Source organism: Varanus komodoensis, unplaced genomic scaffold (genome assembly GCF_004798865.1).
Source record: "Varanus komodoensis strain SLA01 unplaced genomic scaffold, ASM479886v1 scaffold94, whole genome shotgun sequence".
Lineage (NCBI taxonomy): Eukaryota > Metazoa > Chordata > Lepidosauria > Squamata > Varanidae > Varanus > Varanus komodoensis.
In genome coordinates this window covers 423,335-445,282 of record NW_025336646.1, presented here as the reverse complement: position 1 = coordinate 445,282, position 21,948 = coordinate 423,335, and the positions used below count along the sequence as shown (strand labels likewise).

The window sequence follows — 21,948 nt, the reverse complement described above, 5'->3', positions numbered from 1 at the left end:
CTTAAGCCATGGTGGATGGTTGCTCTCACGATTAGTACCACTGATTGTCTTATTCTCTAGTCCCCTTTTAAAGTTGTGCTGGCTCCCACTGTGGATATTCAAGCTGTGGTGGATGGTCACCATAGCCTATTGTGATGTGTGAACCCACACACAAGCCACTGCAGAACACGACTACAGCCCATGGCTTCTAAGTAGCTTGTTATTTATGGCAACCCTACTCAGGTTTGCATGCCATAATGACCTGCAGTCATGGCAACTTTAATATTCAGTGGTGGCCAGAATGCACTGCTTATTTAAGCCATGGTGGGTGCTTCTGATCATGCAAACCAGGACACTAACTCAACAACCCTGACTTCTTCTACCTGTCCTTTTCACACCCTCCCCATCACCACTGTGATTTCATCTTCATATTAACCTTTACATTCTACAATCCGGTCGCAGTACTATTGCCCTGTCATGCAAACCTATATTCAGTAAAAGAAATACCCTATTCTGTTGCTTCATTCACTAATAAATGCTATTTTTCTAACATTCTACTTTGAAAGACTGAAGCTCACAAGCTACATCATGCAACAACAGTCCATGTTTGTCATGCCAGCACTCTCATTCTTGGAGCATGAATGTGTAACTGGTGTCAAAGGGGAAGCTGGGAGGTTGTCAAGTTGTGTACAATGTCTAGGGGATGCCACAGAACTCTAGATAAAAACACTGGTCTTGATTATAGAAAGTGAGACCACCTTAAGTGCCGAACCACATTTAAATGAATGGAAGTGTCCCTGCATAACTCCCATTCATTTCAATGGCGCACCTGCAAGAAAACTTGCTGGAGGACTATGTGCTCATGTTAATAAGTAGGTAGAGGGAGTTACATTTGGCTTTCCTGCCTCAGGCAACCAAGATGCCTCACCTTGGCCTGAAATTCTACTCAGCCTTTTTCTACACCAGTGTCCTTTTTCAACCCACTAAACAAAGCTTTTAAAAAGTCTGCATGAACGTTGCATAGTCTCATGTGGATTGCAAAAAATAAGCAAGGTTTGTAGGATACCTTACAGGAGATTTCCTTAAACACAGTTCCTCATCTGACTGAAGCAGGAGCTTTTGGCCTGACTCCTTTCTTGCTTTACAAAGCCAGTCTTTACCCTGAGAGATAAAAAGCAGTATGTATGTATGTATGTATGTATGTATGTATTTATTTATTTATCAAAAGCTTTTCTACCCCATCCACCACTAGTGTCTCGGGACAGCTTACAAACAATACATAGTATTGCTAACATTCATCTTTAGGCCACCTTCTTTAGTGCCAACTTACCTTCTGAGCAAGTTGGCATACAGTTGAAAATTTGTTTTGACCAGAAACTTCTTTGAGAAAGCCCTCTAAGACAAGACGTCGGCCCAGTGCCTTCCATGAGTGTTCTGGCCAATCCTTCCCAGTGCCAAAAAGAGCATGAGTTCGGTATTTGTCTGGCAGGCGTTGAGAATACTGAAAGTTTTTTAAAAGACCAGAAGTAGGAATCTTCAACAATGAAATCAAACACATCAGATTAATTTTGCACTTCCTGTTCAACACCACCACTTCAGAAATACAGTCTTCACATCACTGCAACCAGGAGATGCACCTAGGGTGCACTGTACCCAAAGAAGCCACTTTATTGATGAGGGACACACATACATAAACCCTATTCTAGTTCTAGCTCCAATCCTCCGCCCCCATTCTTGTCAACCTCTACATACAGAAGATAATAAGAATAGTAAGCAAGTGAGAAGAACAGTTGAATAGGTTTTAGCGATAGATGAGCAGGTTCTATGTGGTGGCAAGCTGATGTCTATCTATAACAGGCATTGCCAGCTTTGGTAGCTGTGAGAGCCAATATGTTAATTTTAGAGCTCCAGAACAGTTTGCCACGCACAGCTCACAATAAGCTTCCACAGCAGTTTGCCACTCCTGCCAGAGAACAGACCAGGGTGCACCAGAGACCTGGAGGGGCACATGCAGCCCACATGTTGCCCACTCCTGACATAGACACGTCAAATTCCCATTGAAAAGGTGTACTTTTATGAAGAGATCCAGTATCCTACGGCATTCAAAAAGGTGCAAATACAGCACTGCTATAGAACAGGTCATTCTCCCTCACATTCCCACAATGCAAGCACCTAATTCTAACAGTAATGATTGGAGCGACATTGGTTTTCATCGCTGTTTAACCTGTGGTCTGTGATTATGGCTACACAAAGTGGGAGGCCAGTTTAGTTAGGGGATAGCAATAAGGATCTCTCAGGTGCCTAGCAGAGCCCATCATGTTCTCTCATGTCTTTTAGGGCTTGCATCCGGCTGGTGTCCCTCTGCTGACGAAAGGCTCTTTGATCCAGCAAAGGAATATCAGCAGAACAGAGAGGGAAGCAATTTCTCCTCCTCGCCTGTGCAGCCCCCCCCCATTCCACCTCCCATGCAGTTTCACAGGGTCACCCAACCCTGCAGAGCAGAGCTAGAGGGGCATGGAGGCTGCAGAGGGGGGGAAACGGTCAAAAAGAGCCTCCCTGCAAACTCCACTGGCATCAGCCGTCCCCAGATCAAAGAGTAATCAAACAGTGCATAACATGAACTGGATCTACTCAATGTATTATACTAAGAAGTCCTTTTATCTAGTTTTTAGCTGTCGTTGTGTGCATGTTTTATTTAAGCTGCTTCCCATGGCCTTCTGTTACACATTTTATTTTTATTGTGCTTTGCATTAGTTTGTAAGTCACTCTGAGGGTGTTTTAAATCAAAAGATGGGATATACATTCTAAAATAATCATTGGTAATAAAATGTAACAAAAATGATACTGAAATCTGGCAAATGTCAGATAAAACAAATACCTCTTTGCAGTTTCAAAAGGCAATTTTAAAGTTTTGTACTTTCGTTTGTCTAAACAGGGGTAGTATAACATTTCAGCCTGGCAACTTCTTAATTTGAAGACTCCCAGGAGGACTTGCTCACCACTGAACACTGACTCAGATTTCAAATAACAGGTGAAATCTGATCTCTCCTGCGACCCACCTGAAACCTGTCTAGGAGCACACCTGTGCTTATTTGTTATCAAAAAAGTCTGCCAGGTTGAACAAAAGTGAAGATAACACACTTCTTCATAAACTACAGGTAAGTTTTGTGTTAGGTAAACAAGGTATATTTAGAAAACAATTTAAAGTATTTCTAATTGTATTACATTATAGCCAAATCCTAGAAAATTGAACACAAAAATAAAACTTCAAAGCAGCTGAAATAACCCTTACAACTGCAACATTAGAATTGGAAGTTCTTATATTAAGCTCTGTGAATTATCAAACAAGAGAAGAGAAGAGAAGAGAAGAGAAGAGAAGAGAAGAGAAGAGAAGAGAAGAGAGAGAGAGAGAGCGCGCGAGCAGAGAATACTGGAACAAATACTTTGAAACATGTTCCATAACACAAGAAAAGGAGGTCTCTTCTGATGCATTCTGAGCCCTAAGGTCTGCACTGGTAGCTCTGCCACAGATTCGCCCATCACTGCTACAGGCAGGAACACTTTATTTAAAAAAGGTCCTGTCTACTGTTCAGATCATATTAAAACCTACTTTTCTGTCCCAAAGAATAAACCAGTAATTTTTCAGGACATACATTATAATTATGATGCAACAGGTCATGCATTCTATGTAACTTAAGAACATTTCAATTGCCAACCAAACTAGCAAGAATGCTCATTTTGATGAAGAAGCTCTCTTGTGTCTAGTTAACTATTGGCTCTTGGTTCTGAATAACTGTAGGAACTTATCCTCCACACAGAGTCCACAAAGAAGTTATCTTACTGTCCATAGGCATATAGTGAAAACCAAACAAAAATCCTTCAATTTGCAACAACTCTCCTACACAAATATAAATTCTGTAGTGCAAAATGCATTCAGGCAATACAGCCAAAGTCTGTTGGTAATTGAAAGGCTATTTTTAGTTGTAAATAAACCAATTTTAACATTTTTTCTGTTTGTTCAGGAAATATTTAGATTGGAATGTTGGAGAGTTGATTTAAAATTAGCTCATAAATCAGGGAATTAAATTCTGGCTGATACTGGTCTGCTTGCATTGGCTGCCTTTCTGCATTGGGCCCAATTCAAGGTGCTGGGTTTTAACCTATAAAGCTTAGCACAATACCTATTGGAGTGCCTCTTCCAACTGCAATCTATCAAGACATTCTGCTCAATCTCTGGGGCCTTCCCCCAAATATCAATTCCAAGAGAGGTGCAGAAGGGAGCAGCAAGAAGATGGCTCTTGGTGGAGGCTCCCCATCACTGGAATCATCTTCCCGCTGCAGCTCAGCTGGTGCCAAACCTGTCATCTTGTTGGTGCCAGGTTAAGATAGCCCTCTTTTCTGTGGCTTTTAAGAAGTTACTTGGCAACCCAAAGGCGAAGGGTCCTCCAGGTGCTTGGCAGAGTCTCTCCCTGCCACTCCTTCAGTTATTCCTTGTTATTGTCTGTTTTTATTATTTGTTTTTAAACTATTTAACACTTTTTAATATTTTCCCTTGATTTTATGACCTTTTATTGTACTTTTATCATCTCTCTTTATGAACTGTGTAAACCAACCAGAGAGCTTAAGTTGTGGAGCAGTAAAGAGATGCAATAATAAATAAATAAATAAATAAATAAATAAATAAATAAATAAATAAATAACTTCAATGAAATAAGGTCACCCCATGGTACTTTATGTACCACAATGAAAGTACAATGCAGAGGAATATAGGAAACCTCTGCAATACGTAATATGTGATACAGAGCTTGCCTTTCTTTCATGAGTCAGATGAAATCTGCCATGAGGATCGGAAGGCACTGGAGCACCAGGCCCTCCCTCTGTGCCAAGAGCATTACCTGGCTGCTACCAATCCACCTGATAGCAATAACACTTACGGATCCTCTGAGAAACAGCACTGGAACAGACATGCCAAATCTCTCATTTAAGGCACATACTGCAGACATCAGTTTGTATGCCTGCTGTCCAAAATCCTCAAAACTGTCTTCTGTGTCAACCACAGGCGTGCAGTGAATTTTCCTAAAAATAAAAACAGAAAGATGAAAAACACATAAAATGCAAATATGTATACATACACAAGCATAACTACAGATAAAAGTTTGCATAACACTTCAGTATTATACTCTAGTGCCCACCCCATCCAATAAAGCTTTCTTTCCATTTACTGAGGTTCACAGGGAATAGATTCAGTCCTCATCCCACAACAGTTCCTGAGCACACATCAATTAGAAAAAAAAGCCTCGCACTTCCCTTTGACACAATAATTTCACTAAAACCTACTGTCCAAGCAGTCCAGACCTGAGTGATACGAGGTATATTGTAAGGGGGTTCTTGAAATATGCAAGTCCCATCACTGCATATCGCCTAACCATCATGAAAGATAATTACATTTAATACAATAAAATATGTAATACATTAAAAACCCAAATCCTAGGATCTATCACTTGGCATATACTACTGCACAGGAAGGGATGTACAGGTTTTGCTAAATTGGTTCTGAGTTTCACAGATTGCCAAAGTGTCTTTTATTGCTTCATTCACTTACTGATGAAATTGGAATGGGAGAATGTAGGAGAATTTAGCTCCTCCTTGCAAATGTGTACTTGTACAACTATGCATTGTACAACATCCTTGCCCTCAAATCCCCAGAATCTGAGCATCTTAGAAAAAGCTGATTCACTGTGGAATCCACAGCTTGTCTTTACAGAAATCCAAACCCTTCTGAATCAATTCTAGATTTCTCTGTCATTCTTATGCACAGGAAAGGGCCAAATTCAATTTTGGAGAAGCTCCTGGGCACCATGTTCCAGTGGTGGGTACAGCTGAAGGCCAACCATTGTGGGATAAAGGGGAAGGGGTAAAACAGTTGCAAACAGCAGAATATGACAATGTAAGACAGCCCAATTTGGATCTATCAGAAGTGAGTTGGACTAAAGGAAAACAATTTCAAACAATGAAGTAAAGGGGAGTAAGACTGGGGAAGAGATGAGTTTCACCGCAATCCTCCATATGATCCTTTGAGTCTCTCCTCTGCCTATCTATCTATCTAGCTATCTATCTAGCTATCTAAAACTAGACCACAACAAATAAATAAATGAGCCATACTTTATAGGCAAATTGGAGCACCCACATGTATCAAAGAAGCACATAGCTAATTCAGATCTTAAGACCCAAAGTGTGCCTCTAGCCTTAAGACACCTAAGTTGTAATCTAGGCACTCAGGAGTGACAGAAGAGGCCCTTGTTCTGGCAAGGAAATTGCCATACACGATTGGATACCTAGGGCATCCACTAATATCATGTAGCATTCACAGCTGCTGTCTGATATAAATGTAAGACATTATTTTCATTTTTAATTACATTCCTTTTTAAAGATGAATTTTAAAAATACTATTTTATTCCTGATGATAGAATTTTTAAAATATCTCACATTGTCAATTACATAGGAGTGAGCTACGGAAGGATGGGTGGGAGTGCAGAATCAGGGCACAAAACCAGTCATGGACTACCTAAGGGCCAATAGACTGACGTTCACTCCAGGCCAGATGTATGCCCTAGGAAATGGAGAGCAGTCATTGCTGGCTGAGGTTGAACTCAATCCGAAACAATCATGTTTGCAGTCTGATGGCACTGTTAGGTCCAGCCTGGTCCCTGGAGGCTCAAACAACTTCCAAAGCAACTTTTACCAAGCTGCCCCTCTAGGACAGAGAGAGCCTGGCAACTCATCCAAGCTCTGGTAACATCCACAGTGCATATTTATATGTATTGAACATGCAATTGCTTCTGGAGACTGTTCAGAAACTCTGGTCAGTTCAGAATACTTCTATCTGGTTAACAATCCACCACACAATGACAAGAGAAGACTATCTTAAGAGTAATACCAACACTTTCAGGAATACTTCATTAGCAAAAAGCCATTACAGAGTCATTCTCCCTTGTCATATAAGCTATGGGAAAATGGTTCCAAACCCTTAATCTTCTGGGAGCAACATTTACCTGAATCTGCAATTATCGCAACATTTTTCTGTTCCCATGATGCCTGACGAGGACTTTCGGAGTTGTTTGTCTTCAAAATGAGACAAGATGACTCTACCCAAGGGAATATTGGGAATTAAATAAAAGAACAAGAATGTACATGTTAAATTCATTGAAGAAAACAATGAGCTGAAATCATCATCATTAATTGATTCACTTGGGAGCTAATTATCTGGTCCTGGATCATCTTGAGACAGACCTATTTTTTTCTGAGTATGAAATTCATAGTGCAAATACAAAGATGTATTAGACTGCAAGTGGCACTTTTCCAAACTTCGAAAGGTATTTATTTAAGCTATGCTGACAAGTTCCTAAAAAATACATAGAATACATACTTTCGTCTGCAGCTCTTCAAGCTGAGATATTTCTCAATCTTTGCCATCATCTTCAATTTGTACAGGCGAAACCTATCATCATGTATCTCATTGAGCAGAATTCTTTAAAAAGGAAGGAAGAACACAGAAGAAATTTTGACCATTCGTTGGCTTCATTTCTCCAAGGAGATATGAATTAAGTCTGGTGATTAATGCTCAGGGGCCACATAGGTTTAGGCTTGCACAACATACATTTGTCATAGTTATCTATGTAGCCTACAAAGAAATGCTATGAAATGCACAGTGAAGCCTGTGATTATTAGCCTCTTTAACAGGGACAGGCAACCTGTGGCCAACAACGCCCACCACACTGGCCATTGACTATGCTGATAATGGCTACTGGTAGTCATCAGTTAATACATTTGGAGAGCCACAAGTTGCCCATTTCATTCTCTATATTGCTATGATGCCTACCTTCACATAATAATCACTCTAGCAAAGCACAGTGATTCTATACAAGCTGTACAATTATCCACACTCTGGTAATCACTTTCCTGCAATGCATCATACAGATGAAAACTGCTTGGAAACTTCAGCTGGTACAAAATAGGGCAGCTTCTATATGGTTTGCTCTGGCTGCCAGCCCAGTTCTGGGCTCAACCCAGCCTGCTGGTGTCAGCTCAAACAAAACCTGAAGTACTATCTCCTTCCATTTATACTTATGGCTATGGTGCCCTGACCATAAGTTCCCTTTGGAACTCTTGTTTACCTGTTCAGAGATAAGTCAGCTGGAGTCCACAGGACATAACAAGAGGCAGGAAGTCCATCACGGCCAGCCCTTCCAATTTCTTGATAGTATGATTCCATTTCCTTGGGAGCTCCATAATGAATAACTGTCCGGATGTCTGGTTTATTGATTCCCATTCCAAAGGCTACAGTGGCTACTATGCACTAGAAAATAACCACAGCAATACAGTATGGATGCTTCACTCCATAATGGATGCTTTAAAACTGGTGCACACAATAGCTTGATGTGTCATTACATACCATGCTTTTGTGCTAACGTCTTGGCCCAAACTTTGTCTGAATTTCCAAGGCTTTCATGGTGTCTGCTGAATGCAAACACTCATTATAGCCACTATTCGTGGGCCTGTCCAGCCATCACTTAGTCTCTGGGGCTCTATCCACACTGAAGTCAGAAGCAGGTTTTGGATTCACACATCCTTCCCCTACTTACTGTCAGGAAAAGTAAATGTCTGAACTAGGGAAATCCTATATAGTGGTACCTTGGCTTCCGAACTTAATCCATTCCAGGACTCTGGTCATGACCCAAATCGGTCATGAGCCAAGTTAAATTTCCCTATAAGGTTCAATGTAAATAAGGTTAATCCATTCTGTAACCATTTTTTTTAATCACAAAGACAAACAACAAAGTAACAAAGCGGGGAGATGGCCGTGATTGAACCCATCTTCCCTGCACCATCGCGATCGCGATCCTGGCCATCTCCTCACCCTCCCGAGCACAATTGTGCAGGGAAGGTGGGTGCGATCGCGGTCACGCTCATGCAGGGAAGGCAGACGTAATTGCAATCATCACCCAATGCGGAGTACACAACCTGAAGCAAAATGTTGCCAACATTTCTGTTTGTGACCCGATTTGGTCATGAACTGAGGTATTTGTGAGCCAAGGTACCACTGGCCCTGCAAGATACAAGATAAAACCAGCTTGATCACATAGAGTTGGACAGGTCCTATAATCAAATAAATGCGAATTCTCTTCTGTTCAATTCTACCTGTGGTTAGAGGTAATGTTGGGAGCATATGTACAGCTCCTCATAAAATCAGAGAGTTGGAAAGGAACTTGAAGGGCAATCCTGTTACACCATCATGATCTGGCTAAGAGAGGAATCCCTATAATATGAGGAGGCAGCTACCTACAATTCCCATCTACCTCCAACATAATCAATGATGGGGGCTGATGGGGGATGTAGGCCAAAACATCTGGAGAGCTACAAGTTGACCACTCCTTCCCTAGAAGCAAGCAAACAACCAAATAGCCCTTCTGTTCTCAACCCTTGCAGTGAAAAGCCCCATTCAATTCAGTTCATGCAAAGGAAGTTATTTCTTGAACACAAAATTTGCTGAACTACATATCATCTGCACTCTCATTTTAATCCAGTAGTATATATTCAAACAATGAAAAGAGCAGGGTTTTAATCACAATCATATGATCATAATCAGTGTTTATACAGTGCTTTGGGATATATTCAACGCATAGATACCTAATGCACAGCGTAACAACTCACCCTGCAAATTAGCCATGGAGCAGCCTATGGTGCACCTAACAGGTGGCATGTCCTTCCTTTCCTCTTGGTCCCAGTATCTCAAGGGACTTGCAGGCTGCGTTGACCTCATTTCCTCTTCCCATTGCAATTGCAAGCCCTTTTGTAACTGCTGTGGCTTTTTCTCCATTTCCATTTTTTTGGGGGTGGGGGGGGTGGGTAGACTGCTTTTCACAATATCTGGAGTGACAGCCCCTCCAAAGTGCCCAAAGCAAGCAGCATATTTGAGCATCTGTCACTATTTTGCCACTTTTTTCTCCACCCCAATCCACTTAAAGAGTCCTTTGAACTAATTAACATGGAATATAATAATAATAATAGCAGCAGCAGCAGCTACTTTCATTTGTTTTAATTTTTGTCTTGTGCAATTGTGCATTTTTGAAACTGCTTGCCTGCTCAATTTTCTGGAGGGTACTTGCCCTTAAAGTGCAATAAGTACCAGCAATGGGGACTGACAAGGCAAGCTTGCAAATGGGTTGCATAGGTTTGGACAGCTGTCAAATAGAATGTTGTTGAGAGAAAGCATAGCTATGAGAGTGTTCTGTTTCACAATGAGATCCTATAAAGATTTTTGGTGAATTTAGTTCTTCTTAGTTTCTTGCAACTTTTCCACCATTTTCCCAAGATTGAGTGCTACATAATAGGTAGCAAACCAATGATGACCACTCCAGCGTACCACTCAGGAGGGGCTGTCATTCTGGAGATTGTAAAAACTCATCTCCATCCCCAAAAAAGGAGAAAAAACTTGCCATGAATTGACAGGTTGGTTTGTTATCCACAGACAAGCCACCCCGGAGGAAGTAATCTGCATTCACATGAAATGACAACCTACTGTAGCTGTGTCATACGAACCCAGTTAGTGCTTGTAGAGATTCTAATAAAACAAACGGGTAAAAACTTGGCTTTGGGGGCAGAATCACACTGGAAGCAATAAAATGAGGCATGCTGCCAGATCCTATGCAAGTATATTCTGTATTGTTGAGTTATTATGATTTGCTTCCAGTTTAAGTGCACAATGTCATAACCTTCGTTCCAGCTAGCTTAAGTCCAATCAATTTCAAAGGAACCAGCAATTTTTGCTGGACTGTGGCAGCTGAGTTTTGGAAAAGAAAACAAGACTTACTTCCACAGAATGAATTACATGCAACTTTTCTTTAATAACTTTTATCATATGTACCTGAATTTCATCTCTCATGAATCTATGCTGTACATCTCGCCTTGCTTTAATTCCCATGCCAGCATGGTATGTTTTGCAAACAATTTTTAATTTTTTCAGTTCTGAGGCAACGAGTTCAGTGGTCTTCCTTGATGGGCAATAAATAATAGTGGGACCATCAAATGCGTAAGCAGATCTGAGAATTAAAAGAATATATAAAAAGTAGCTATGAGTGAAATAACTCACTAGCACATCAGATGAAGAAACAAGAATTTTACATTAGTTCTTTGACAAATACTGTAGACCTCTTTCTTTAAAATTGACTAATTGGATAATTAAATCCATATGGGCTTCATCCAGCCAAACATTTATTTCAATACATTTGAAAAATATTGATTTAGTGTAATACCAACACACTTGGGAAGCACAGGTCTTAATGTAATCTTCCCACCATTTCAATAGTGCTTTTCCCTCCACAAATGAAACTGAATACTGACAAGATCCAGGAAATAACAGCAAAGCCTAGAACTACCAACACAGAGAAGATTGGCCCCTGCACCCTCCCCAGCCATGCCCATCAGTCAGGCTTGCTGTTTGGGAAACTCCTGGAAGCACATGGTACAGTGATGACCTCGGGCACAACTTTGCAACTGAACAAGAACAACCCTCATAAATGTTGTCATGAGGCATACAGACATCAATCTCTTGAAGATTCAGTGAAATACAAGCCTAAGAAGTTTTCCAAAATGTTTTAAGCCTTTATCTGAAGATTAGGGTAAGTAGAATAAAAGAATGTTTTATGGACCCCTGCCCCATCGATCCACCACATCTCCCTTGTTGTCGCCATCCTGCTTCTTTTCAACTCCCATGACCAATGCCACCCACACTAGCTTGCTGCCACTGTCGGTCCAGAGCCATTTCTGGGGCAATGAAGATGGCAGGCACTGCTGAAGCTTCACTACATGGTGCACAAGTAACCTGACTTCTGTAAAATGTTTTAAATGAAAAGGAGAAAGGAATGTTGCTATGTCAAACCAGGTATTCCCATTCTAGATGTTGGTGCTGGTAGGGAGTCATTGTGGTATACTGGTTAAGAGCATGGGACTAAGACTCAGGTGATCTGGGTTGTAGTCCCCACTCAGCCATGGAACTCACTGGGTTTAGATGTACATAAATATTTATAAACAGTCTTTTAAAAGTAAGGAGTAAGATGCCTGTAGATAAGCTAAGCAGAATACACTCACGTGTCCTTTTTAATAAGGAATTGCTGTAGGTCCTGAATTATATTTCCAGATTTCCGTCCAACTTCCAAGTATAGGTTAGGTCGGTCAAAACTAGTACATGTAACCTCAGGAGATTTTAAGTTTAGACAATCTACTATGTCCTTTCTGATGGAAGGGCTTGCAGTTGCAGTTAAGGCAACAAAGGGAACCTGAAAAGGAGCAGAAGGGAAGCAGTAAGAAAAATGAAAAACAAAGGGGATAGATGAAGAAAAATTGCAAAACATACAATCTGTTTACATCACAATTCAAAATACATGCATGTTTTCAGGAATAAAGCTCATTCTTGCTTAGGCTTCTAGATGGGCCAATGTGCCCTTCAGGCCCACATGCCCTTGAAAACTGACATTCTCAGAGTTTTCATTTCTAATCCTTATTGTTGCTGACAAAATGCTGAAAGATGATGCTACTGTGTCTTAAATAGGATCAGATAATAAGTTGTAACCTAGTTTGTACAATTTAACAATCCAATTGTGCAATTGTTAACTCTAGGTTCTAACTCTGGGTTTTTAGTCCCTCAGCAACCTAAAGTTTTGGGTTTGTACATCACAAACAACAAGCTAGGGATAGAAGGGAGGGCATCCCCTTGTTTATTTAGAACACTGGAAGCTACTGAGCAGTCTACAGTGAGCATGATCATTTGTTTCTGCATCGTCACAGTAACCCATGGTTAGCAAACCATGGGCTGCTAATCATGTGAGCCAGGATCAACCATGGCAGGAGTGGTATGCATCAACCATAAGTTCTGGATTGGACTGCACTTTGGCAGCCCTTACAGCTTAAGGATTTTCGAACAAGAACTTATTTTGCCCACCACTTTTTTGTGGACAATCTGTAACAAAATAACATACACCATAGAAGTGCCTCTAGAAAAGAAAATCAGAGCAAGGGGTGGGCAGAAGGTAGATCGCCAGATCTTTGGGGACTTATAGATCCAAAACATCTGGAGGGCATAGTACATAATGGGTCATCCATTCTACACTGAATCACAAAGAGCAAACCAATCTGTTTCCTTCTGGTGGTGACTGGATAAGTGGTGGCAAATGCTGCTGAAGGCCAAGGTAGGAGACAGAGCCCTCAAACAACACTAAAATAAGAAAATCTGACTTCTGATTTATTACATATTATCAACACCACAGGAAAAAATCAATCTCTGAATATTTTTGTAATGTCAGCACTTTACCTTAGGAAGAGTTCTCTTTAACAACCCCAAAGACCTGAAGGAATTTCTGAAGTCATGTCCCCATTCAGAAATACAATGCGCTTCATCAACAGCTATCAGTGTGATGCCTACAAGGAAATAAAACAGACTCACATGGTTATACTGCCTTTATAGCACCATAAATGTCAGAGTTTATCAGTTTGTAAATGTAACCGATTAAGCAAACAGTCCACTTGGAAGGAGCAGCATACTACTGGCTAAGAGAACTCACAATAGCCACACACCATGAACAGATCTCAAGCAATTAGCTGGTTTACTGGATTGCACTGCACGTCATGTTATCCTGAATAGTCAGCCATCACCACAGATTGCCATGATCTGCTGCATCGTCCAAAAATGGGCAACAGGGACTGCTTAACAGTTAAATAACCCTGGAATATCTCAGTACAGCAGAGACAATGATGTGCCCTACTGCATATTAGTATTCAAATCCCTGAGAATTTAAGCTTTCACTTATACTTTTATTTTAAAAGCAAATTTCTGCTTTTTAATATCTAATGTATCTAATGAGGCCATACACGAGCAGCCCCTCCTGTTGAGTCCACTGCATAAGAAGGACCCAGCACTTGCACAATGGATATTCAACACTTCCTCAAGAAAATCCCCAACCCTAACCCTTACGTGAGCTGTGCTGAATTGTCCTCTTCCAGAAATGAGCATTTTCATTCATTTCCAGATGCTCCTGGAAGTGCTAAAAGTCCATTGCGCAAGTGATGTAGAATGGAACTGGGGTGGGCTTAGTGCTCCACTGGATAACACCCATAGTTACACAAAAGTATGTGTGAAAACATACTGGCAATGGGAGAAGGGTATGGACAAGCCAATATAACCACTTCTTTGCTCTGAATACTCCTTGGCATTCCCCATAATTATTAAAACTGGAAGAGATGGTGCACATTTTTGCCAAGTTACACATACAGGCTGCAGAATTCAGCATTTAAGAGAATTTGGTTTTGCAAAGCTTCTGTTGTTGTTAGTCGCAAAGTTGTGTCCGACCCATTGCGACCCTATGAACAACATTCCACCAGACCTTCCTGTCCTCCACCATCCCCTGGAGTCCACCTAAGCTCACACCGACTGCTTCAGTGACTCCATCTAGCCACCTCATTCTCTGCCGTCCCCTCCTTCTTTTGCCATCTATTGTTCCCAGCATTAGACTCTTCTCCAGGGAGTCCTTCCTTCTCATTAGGTGGCCAAAGTATTTGAGTTTCAACTTCAGGATCTGGCCTTCTAAAGAGCAGTCAGGGTTGATCTCCTCTAGGACTGAATGGTTTGATTGTCTTGCAGTCCAAGGGACTCACAGGAGTCTCTTCCAGTATCACAACTCAAAGGCCTCAATTCTTCGGCGCTCAGCCTTCCTTATGGTCCAGCTTTCACAGCCATACATTGCAACTGGGAAAACTATAGCCTTGACTATACGCACTTTTGTTGGCAGGGTGATATCTCTGCTTTTTAGTATACTGTCTAGATTTGCCATAGCTTTCCTCCTCAGGAGCAAGCATCTTTTAATTTCTTGGCTGCAGTCCCCATCTGTGGTGATCCTGGAGCCCAGGAAAATAAAATCTGTCACTACCTCCATTTCTTCCCCATCTATTTGCCAGGAAGTGAGAGTTCTGGATGCCATAATCTTAGTTTTCTTAATGTTGAGTTTCAAGTCAACTTTTGCACTCTCCTCCTTCACCCGCATGAAGAGGCTCTTTAGTTCCTCTTCACTTTCTGCCATGAGAGTGGTACCATCTGTATATCTGAGGTCGTTGATATTTCTCCCAGCAATCTTAATTCCAACTGGTGATTCCTCTAGCCCCATCTTTCTCATGATGTGCTCTGCATATAAGTTAAATAGGCAGGGCGACAGTATACAGTCTTGCCGAACTCCTTTCTCAATTTTGAACCAATCACTGATTCCGTGTCGAGTTCTCACTGTTGCTTCTTGACCCACATATAGGTTTCTCAAGAGACAAAAAAGATGGTCTGGTACTCCCATCTCTTTAAGAACTTGCCACAATGTGTTGTGATCCACACAATCAAAGGCTTTAGCATAGTCAATGAGCAAACCTTCTAGAGGCCTTGAAACAGAATCTATACAGAATTGTTGCGACTCCACCAAATACATAAAAATGTACCTTTTTTAAATTATGTAGCACAGAAATCAAACCCTACAATCTAATTTCAAAATATTTCACTATTTTGAAGTGGAAAAAGCAACACAAAGAGTGACCTCTATCGAACCTTTCCAAAATTCCCATAATACAAAGCTCAGATATAAGTGTCTTGCATTATCCTTGAATGGCTACATTGCCTCACCCATTCTTACTTTCCTGGAAATTATCAAAGATGTATAAAAATGGAAAAGTACAACCCAAAGGAAATTCAATAAATACAAATCCTAGCAATTGCAAGGGTTGAAATTTCTATCCAAGTGTTTTTACACTATACCCACTTACCAATTGTTTGGTCAAGTTCCTGAAGCCATAACAAGTTTCCTGAACAGAACTCTGGAGTTACATAAACAACTCTATAGTGGCCCCTATGAAAATAGGAAAAGAATCAAGAAGTGAATTCAAATGTGCACTAAAGTTGAAAATCCTTTTTATTGTTCACTTTGGCATATATTGTGTTCAAAAGCAGCAGTGTAGTACAGTCCTCTGATCCTACTCAGAAGCAATGCCCAGGGATTTCAGAGAGCTGCATATAAGATTGCAACCTTATACACAGCTTTCTGAAAAGACTCAGAGTCTATCTAGAAAAAGCCACATCTGGTTGCTCAAAAGAAATAAAACAGACAAGGCTTACGCTTTTATCTCCGCTGTGACATTTTTTGACTGTGCTGATCCAAGCAGACAAGCTGGAATGTTTGACATCCTGCAAGATACCAGTGAAAGGTTATCAACACTAAACTACATTTTTAAAGCCTAACTTTCACTTATCAAGCTCACCCCACCCCAAAAAGCTGTGTTTCATATAATTTAAATGAGAGAACTCCTCTCCTCCCTATTTCACCCTATCTCTTTTCACAATGTAGCTTTGAACATTTTAAAGCCGAGTCAGAAGAAGAAGCACAATGCACAGAGTTGTCGAATTTTTTTCTGACCAAACATGCATAGGGTTGCATCTTTAATGTTTTACTCTATAGCCTTCCATTTTTCGATGACACCCTCAGCCTATTTAGAAGGAAACACACTCAAAGGCCTTTGCAAATCTACATTGATCCATTGGGTAGCTGGCCAAGACAGCTTTAATGTTAGCCACTAGTTCGTATCAGCTTTGGCTTTTTAAATAAAAGACTCAAAGTTAATTATTGTGATTTGAATTAAGCCTTCTACTAATTTGACTCCCAAATATCTAACAGGAGGATTAGTTTTTACTAATCCATAATGAAATGGTTTGTTTCTCCTGTACAAGCATATTAATTGCAATGTTTACATACTTTACCTTAAAAAGTAAAAATAAATACATGACAGATAAAAATTATCTACATGCAGTTACAGCACACAAAAATATATAAATTTGTGCAGACAAAAGAAAAAAGCTGCACAGAAGTTGGGAAATCACCAACCAGTAGCTGGAGAAAAGAGGTGTGGCCTTCTAGGCTATTCCAGAGGGCCAAATTGGGATGCCCCAGGGGATCAGATTTGGCCCTGGATCCCGGCAGCCTTCCTGCTGCCCAATTCCCAATATGGGGATAAGGTTGATGACAGTGGCAGTAAACACATCTGTGATGCCAGGCTGATCCAGCAGTGTGGGTGCACAGTAAGCATACCGGCCTCCAAGCTGGGCTGAAAGCTTGAAGCAACCCCAAAATATCTTTTATGGGGATCTCCAGTAGGAGAAGGGAGGCCTCTCTCTATCCACATTGCCATGGATCCAGACCAGTGCCTCTAGTATAGGCATTACACAGGATGTGAACATCCAAGTTACAAACAACCCGTACTTAGGAGTTAGCGGTCATAAAGCCTACTATTTTATTTAAAATTACTGTGGAAAATTGTCATCACCATAGAGAGAAAAGAAGTGAAAGGGGAATGAGAGAGGTTCCCCAAAGCATGCCTTCCTACCCAGTCCATCTGAAGAGGGAAATATCTCTGGCATTTCCTTGCTGCAAAGAGGCAGCACTGGTGAGTTTGGGCAGGAAACGCTAGAGATATTCATGGTTTTTCCACTTTTGTGGGGGTTTTGTGCCCCTAACCCCTGAAAATGTGGGGGCTGACTATGCATGATCCAACTTACATATACATTTGACTTAAAGACCATTTTCCATTTTCTCAGAAACAGAACTCATTCCTAACCCAGGGGCTGCCTGTATCTCCAGTAAAAAGTTGTGACAAAGTAATAAGATAATGCAATGAAGATAAGCATTATTAGGTTGGTAATAGCAGTCACAAATACAGGAAAAAAATCTTCCAGGGCCCATTAACCCAGAGACTAACCTTTGTTTATTGTTATATAGAGTGGTAAACTCATGGTGGGTGGGCAGGAAAGTCAATACGTCTCATATTTGGCCTATGAGCAGCATACCTGAGGGAGAAGGTTCTCTCTCTCGCCTGCCCTCAAAGCCTATCAGTCTAGACACAATCGTCTCTCGGGGGAAAAAAGAAAGAAAAACAGAAGAGCAGCACAGCCAGACAGCTATACCGCCAGCCACACATCAAGAAGGGAGGGACCATCTGCTTTTCCCAGTGCAAGAGACACAAGATTCCTCCTACCTACCTGCATGCTGGGATCACACTCTAAAGAAAAGATGCACAATTTTTTCACCTTTGTACCTATGTATATGTACACACACATGCATGCACACACTCAAACAGTCAACCTTTTATCAGCCAAATAAGAAAAATGCCTCATGCACTTAAAAAAATACCCCTTAACCCAGAAAAGCTAATGCCACAAGATTACTCACTTTTTTTTTCAATAGAAATATGGAACATGTAAATTCTGTGCACATTTGAACGTCCTTTTGGGATGTCAGTGTTTTAATAAAGTTAAATTAACTGAACAAACATTAATATTTCATTTAAAAGCATGAAGCATGCTTTCCATCATGTTATTTCCCTGAGGACATGTGCAAACCAAGACAGAAAGTTCATCTGTAACTTGGTGAAACAATCAAATCAAGAAACATAATATGAGCATCATACTAGCCTCTTTCTACAAGATCTTTTTTCCCAACTGGGTTATCTGAAAGACAATTTCTGTCCAAGAAAAAGGAAAGCAGGCATCTAATTACTGAGCTTATTTCCCCACCCACTCACTCCAAGCAGTTACTTAAAAAGATGAATCTGTTGCCAACAGCAACATCAATATGCTTGGCTCTAGGTGTCTTTCTTGAAAATCCTTTTGTGAAGTTTCTTAGATGTGTTCAGGCATTCTGTGGACTACTATCTCAGGTGTGATGTGTTCAGGCATTCTGTGGACTACTATTAAGGATACGGAGGCAAATATATCCTCCAAGGAGCATGGAACTGAAAAAGGCAAAACAGTCTAGTAGGACAAATCATTCCCCCATGGCAGAGTTATACTTACTCAAGTTGCAGTACTTGGTCCTCCATCAAAGAAATAAGGGGAGAGATTACTATTGCAGTACCTCCAGTGTAAACAGGTGGAAACTGAAAGCACAAACTCTTCCCGTAGCCTTAAAAGAAACAAAGCAAATCTTCAGTGAAAGAAGAATTTCACATTAAAACCTGAAAAGATATAGCTTTTTCCTTCCGCAGCCTCCTAAGCAGGCTCTCAGACTTTGCTTTCACACATACACAGATATATTAACCCACTGGTATCCATGCATATTGAGATAAGTTCTCCCTGACCTGATGCCTTCCAAATGTGTTGGAGGAGGTGATGGGGTTTGTAGTCCAACATACCCAGAGGGTACCAAGTTGGAGAAGGCTGATCTAGATAGTAAGAACTGGCTCCTGCGCAAGATTTTGCAATGTTTCAAATTCCCATATTACATTTATGCATTGCTTCCCACTGTGAACAGCAACCTCAAAGCAACTTATACAGACAGTATAAGCCCATGATATAACAGGAAAAGAGAGAGAAGAAAAAGGAAAAAAACAAAAACCAAAATCAATAGAAATCATAAGCAGCACAATGATGACAATAAAATAAATACCACAAAAGCATAACCTAGAAACAACACATTTGAAAATGTGTTCATTCACAAATATACAACTTCACACTTGCTCACAACCTAGAGCGAACATCATAAAAGCAACCTACAACAATTAACTATCTAATTACTACCAGTAGCCAAAGTTCTCTGGGTGGTTTACAAAAGTTCATAAAATACAGTATAAAAATCGAAATACAGTAAGATACAATACATCCAAATACAAATCTAAATACATTAGAAAACTTCATTACATACATTTAAAAATCTAGTTTAAACAATTTAATCAACTAAGGGTGCAATCCTATAGCTTCCCAATATTGTCTGAGACTGCTACAGGAATCTTCCAAGACTGAGTCCCCACCCATCCCCAAATGTGTCCAAGTAAATAGGGAGTTTTTAGAACACCTATTATCACACCCCAAAATTTACATGCTCCTAACCAGAAAATACAATTATTTGCAATTATTTTTCAGTAGAACAAAAACACACACCGGACTTGCCATGCGATAGTATTTATTTTCTGCAGTGGATGGAGGACAAGTAGGAAGGAAGGTGCAACCAATCCTAGCAATTCCTTCTTCACTGCAGGAAAGCGACTGCTCATGCTCCTTAGTTTGCTAACATTCTCAACCAACGATCTTTCATGAGGTTATTAAAAATGAACCTGTGCAACTCACCAGTTGCCATAACAACAAGATTATCTCTCCGGTCTTGCAAAACTGAGGAGATCACTTTCCACTGGACCCTTGAAATTAAGAAAAAAAAGTCAGAAAATGTTTCATTTGAACTGTACTGTCTAACAAGAACCAGAACTTATTCAGCTAATGAAGCATTCATTTTTTTCAGGTGCAATATTTGAGTTTGTTTCATTTATTTATTTAGTTCCAGAAATGGAGCATGACAGTTTTCTTCCCTTTAACATGCTCACATTGGCTTTCCTATGCAGCTCTATTCTGTGTGGACTCCCTTATTTAAAAGCATTATCAGAATGTAATATTATTAAAGTAAAATTTCTCACATACTGCCTAGATTCTTCTTCAGTACCACTACTTTGAACTATTAAAGTGCTTTAAATAACAAGCTTAGAAGACAACAGCAGCCAGTGGAGATGCAGGAAAACGGACATTACACAGTATCAGTAGCAACATTAAATAAAACTGCCAAACAACAATAAGGTGTGATTGCAAACAGAGCATTTTAAACAGGAGTGGGGCTGACCAACAGTTAAGAATCCCTTTTTTTGTTCCTAGTGTTATGTTTCTTGTTGGATTAACCAACCGTTGGTTCTCTATCTTTCTCCTCCACAGAAAGGATCCTAAATCCAGAATCCAGTTCAGTATAAGCAAATGTAAAGTAATGTATATTGGGCCAAACAACTCCAACTTCAAGTATACACTGATGAGACCTGAGCTAGCAGTGACTGAGCAAAAAAGAGATCTTGGAGTAGTAATGGACTGCTCAAACAAAATGTCAGCTCAGTGCACTGCTGCTGTGAAAAAGGCAAAGTGCATGCTAGGTACAATTAGGAACAAAATAGAAAGTAGAATTGCCAAGATTTTACTCCCCTTATACAAATCTTTGGTTCGACTGCACTTAGAATACTGTATTCAGTTCTGGTCTTACTTACTGAGCTGTAAAAATTACAGAGAAGGGCAACAAAAATGCCCCCATGAGGACCAGCTGCAACAACTAGGACTTAGATAAAGACTTAGGAAGCTTAGAAAAAAGGCAAGTGAGGGGAGACATGATGAAGGCATTTAATATAATGCATGGTCTGGAGAAGTCAAACTCCATCCCATGAAACTGATTGGTGGGAGGTTTAGGACAGATAAAATGAAGTTCTCTTTCACACAACATATAACTAAACTATGGAAGTCACTGCTACAGGAGGTGATGATGGTCACCAAATTAGATGGCTTTAAAAGGGAATTGGACAGATTCATGAGGGAAGAGGCTGTCAGTGGCTACTAGCCTTGCAGGCTGTGTGCTACCTCCTTTACCAGAGGTGGCATGCCTGCCTACATCAGTTGCTGAGGAGCTTGGACAGGAAGAGGTCTTGCACCCATCATGCTCGAGCAATCCGTTTTGCCCCTGTGTGAACAGAGTGCCGGACTAGATGGACCGTTGGTCTCTTCCCACATGGCTTTTCTTACGTTCTTATGCATGGCATAGCAGATGCTCATCTCCAGTGTGCTCATCAGTTCTTGTTCCTTGTCTAGCTTCCATGTTCAGACAAGACAGAACAGTCAGCCAGTTCATAAGGCGAACAGGGCAAGGTGCTATCACTTCATGAGCATATCCTAGAACACAGCTAGCCCAACACTCCCCTGGGCCTGTGCATTGTAGGGGAAAGTAGTGGTGGGCAAATCATCTGTTTGACTAAAATTGCACTCAAGGAGTCTTTCAAGGAACCTACTCCACCATTACTGATTTGGTCTCTGCAGACCCCTCA

At 40.7% G+C, this 21,948-nt stretch overlaps 1 protein-coding gene across 5 annotated transcripts in view; it reads right to left on the bottom strand.

Annotated features, from left to right (window-relative positions):
- Positions 1–21,948, bottom strand: part of WRN (WRN RecQ like helicase) — a 69,518-nt gene that overhangs the window by 21,364 nt on the left and 26,206 nt on the right. For all 5 annotated transcript variants that reach the window (XM_044418870.1, XM_044418873.1, XM_044418872.1 and 2 more), the window contains exons 13-25: positions 20,174–20,241; positions 18,905–19,013; positions 16,178–16,246; positions 15,829–15,911; positions 13,346–13,452; positions 12,127–12,314; positions 10,904–11,078; positions 8,154–8,335; positions 7,406–7,507; positions 7,032–7,124; positions 4,914–5,055; positions 1,310–1,480; positions 1,046–1,140 (exon numbers count right to left, since the gene is read on the bottom strand). In XM_044418870.1, coding sequence (XP_044274805.1) covers positions 1,046–1,140; positions 1,310–1,480; positions 4,914–5,055; positions 7,032–7,124; positions 7,406–7,507; positions 8,154–8,335; positions 10,904–11,078; positions 12,127–12,314; positions 13,346–13,452; positions 15,829–15,911; positions 16,178–16,246; positions 18,905–19,013; positions 20,174–20,241 — 1,584 coding nt within the window. The remainder of the gene's footprint in view (positions 1–1,045; positions 1,141–1,309; positions 1,481–4,913; positions 5,056–7,031; positions 7,125–7,405; positions 7,508–8,153; positions 8,336–10,903; positions 11,079–12,126; positions 12,315–13,345; positions 13,453–15,828; positions 15,912–16,177; positions 16,247–18,904; positions 19,014–20,173; positions 20,242–21,948) is intronic.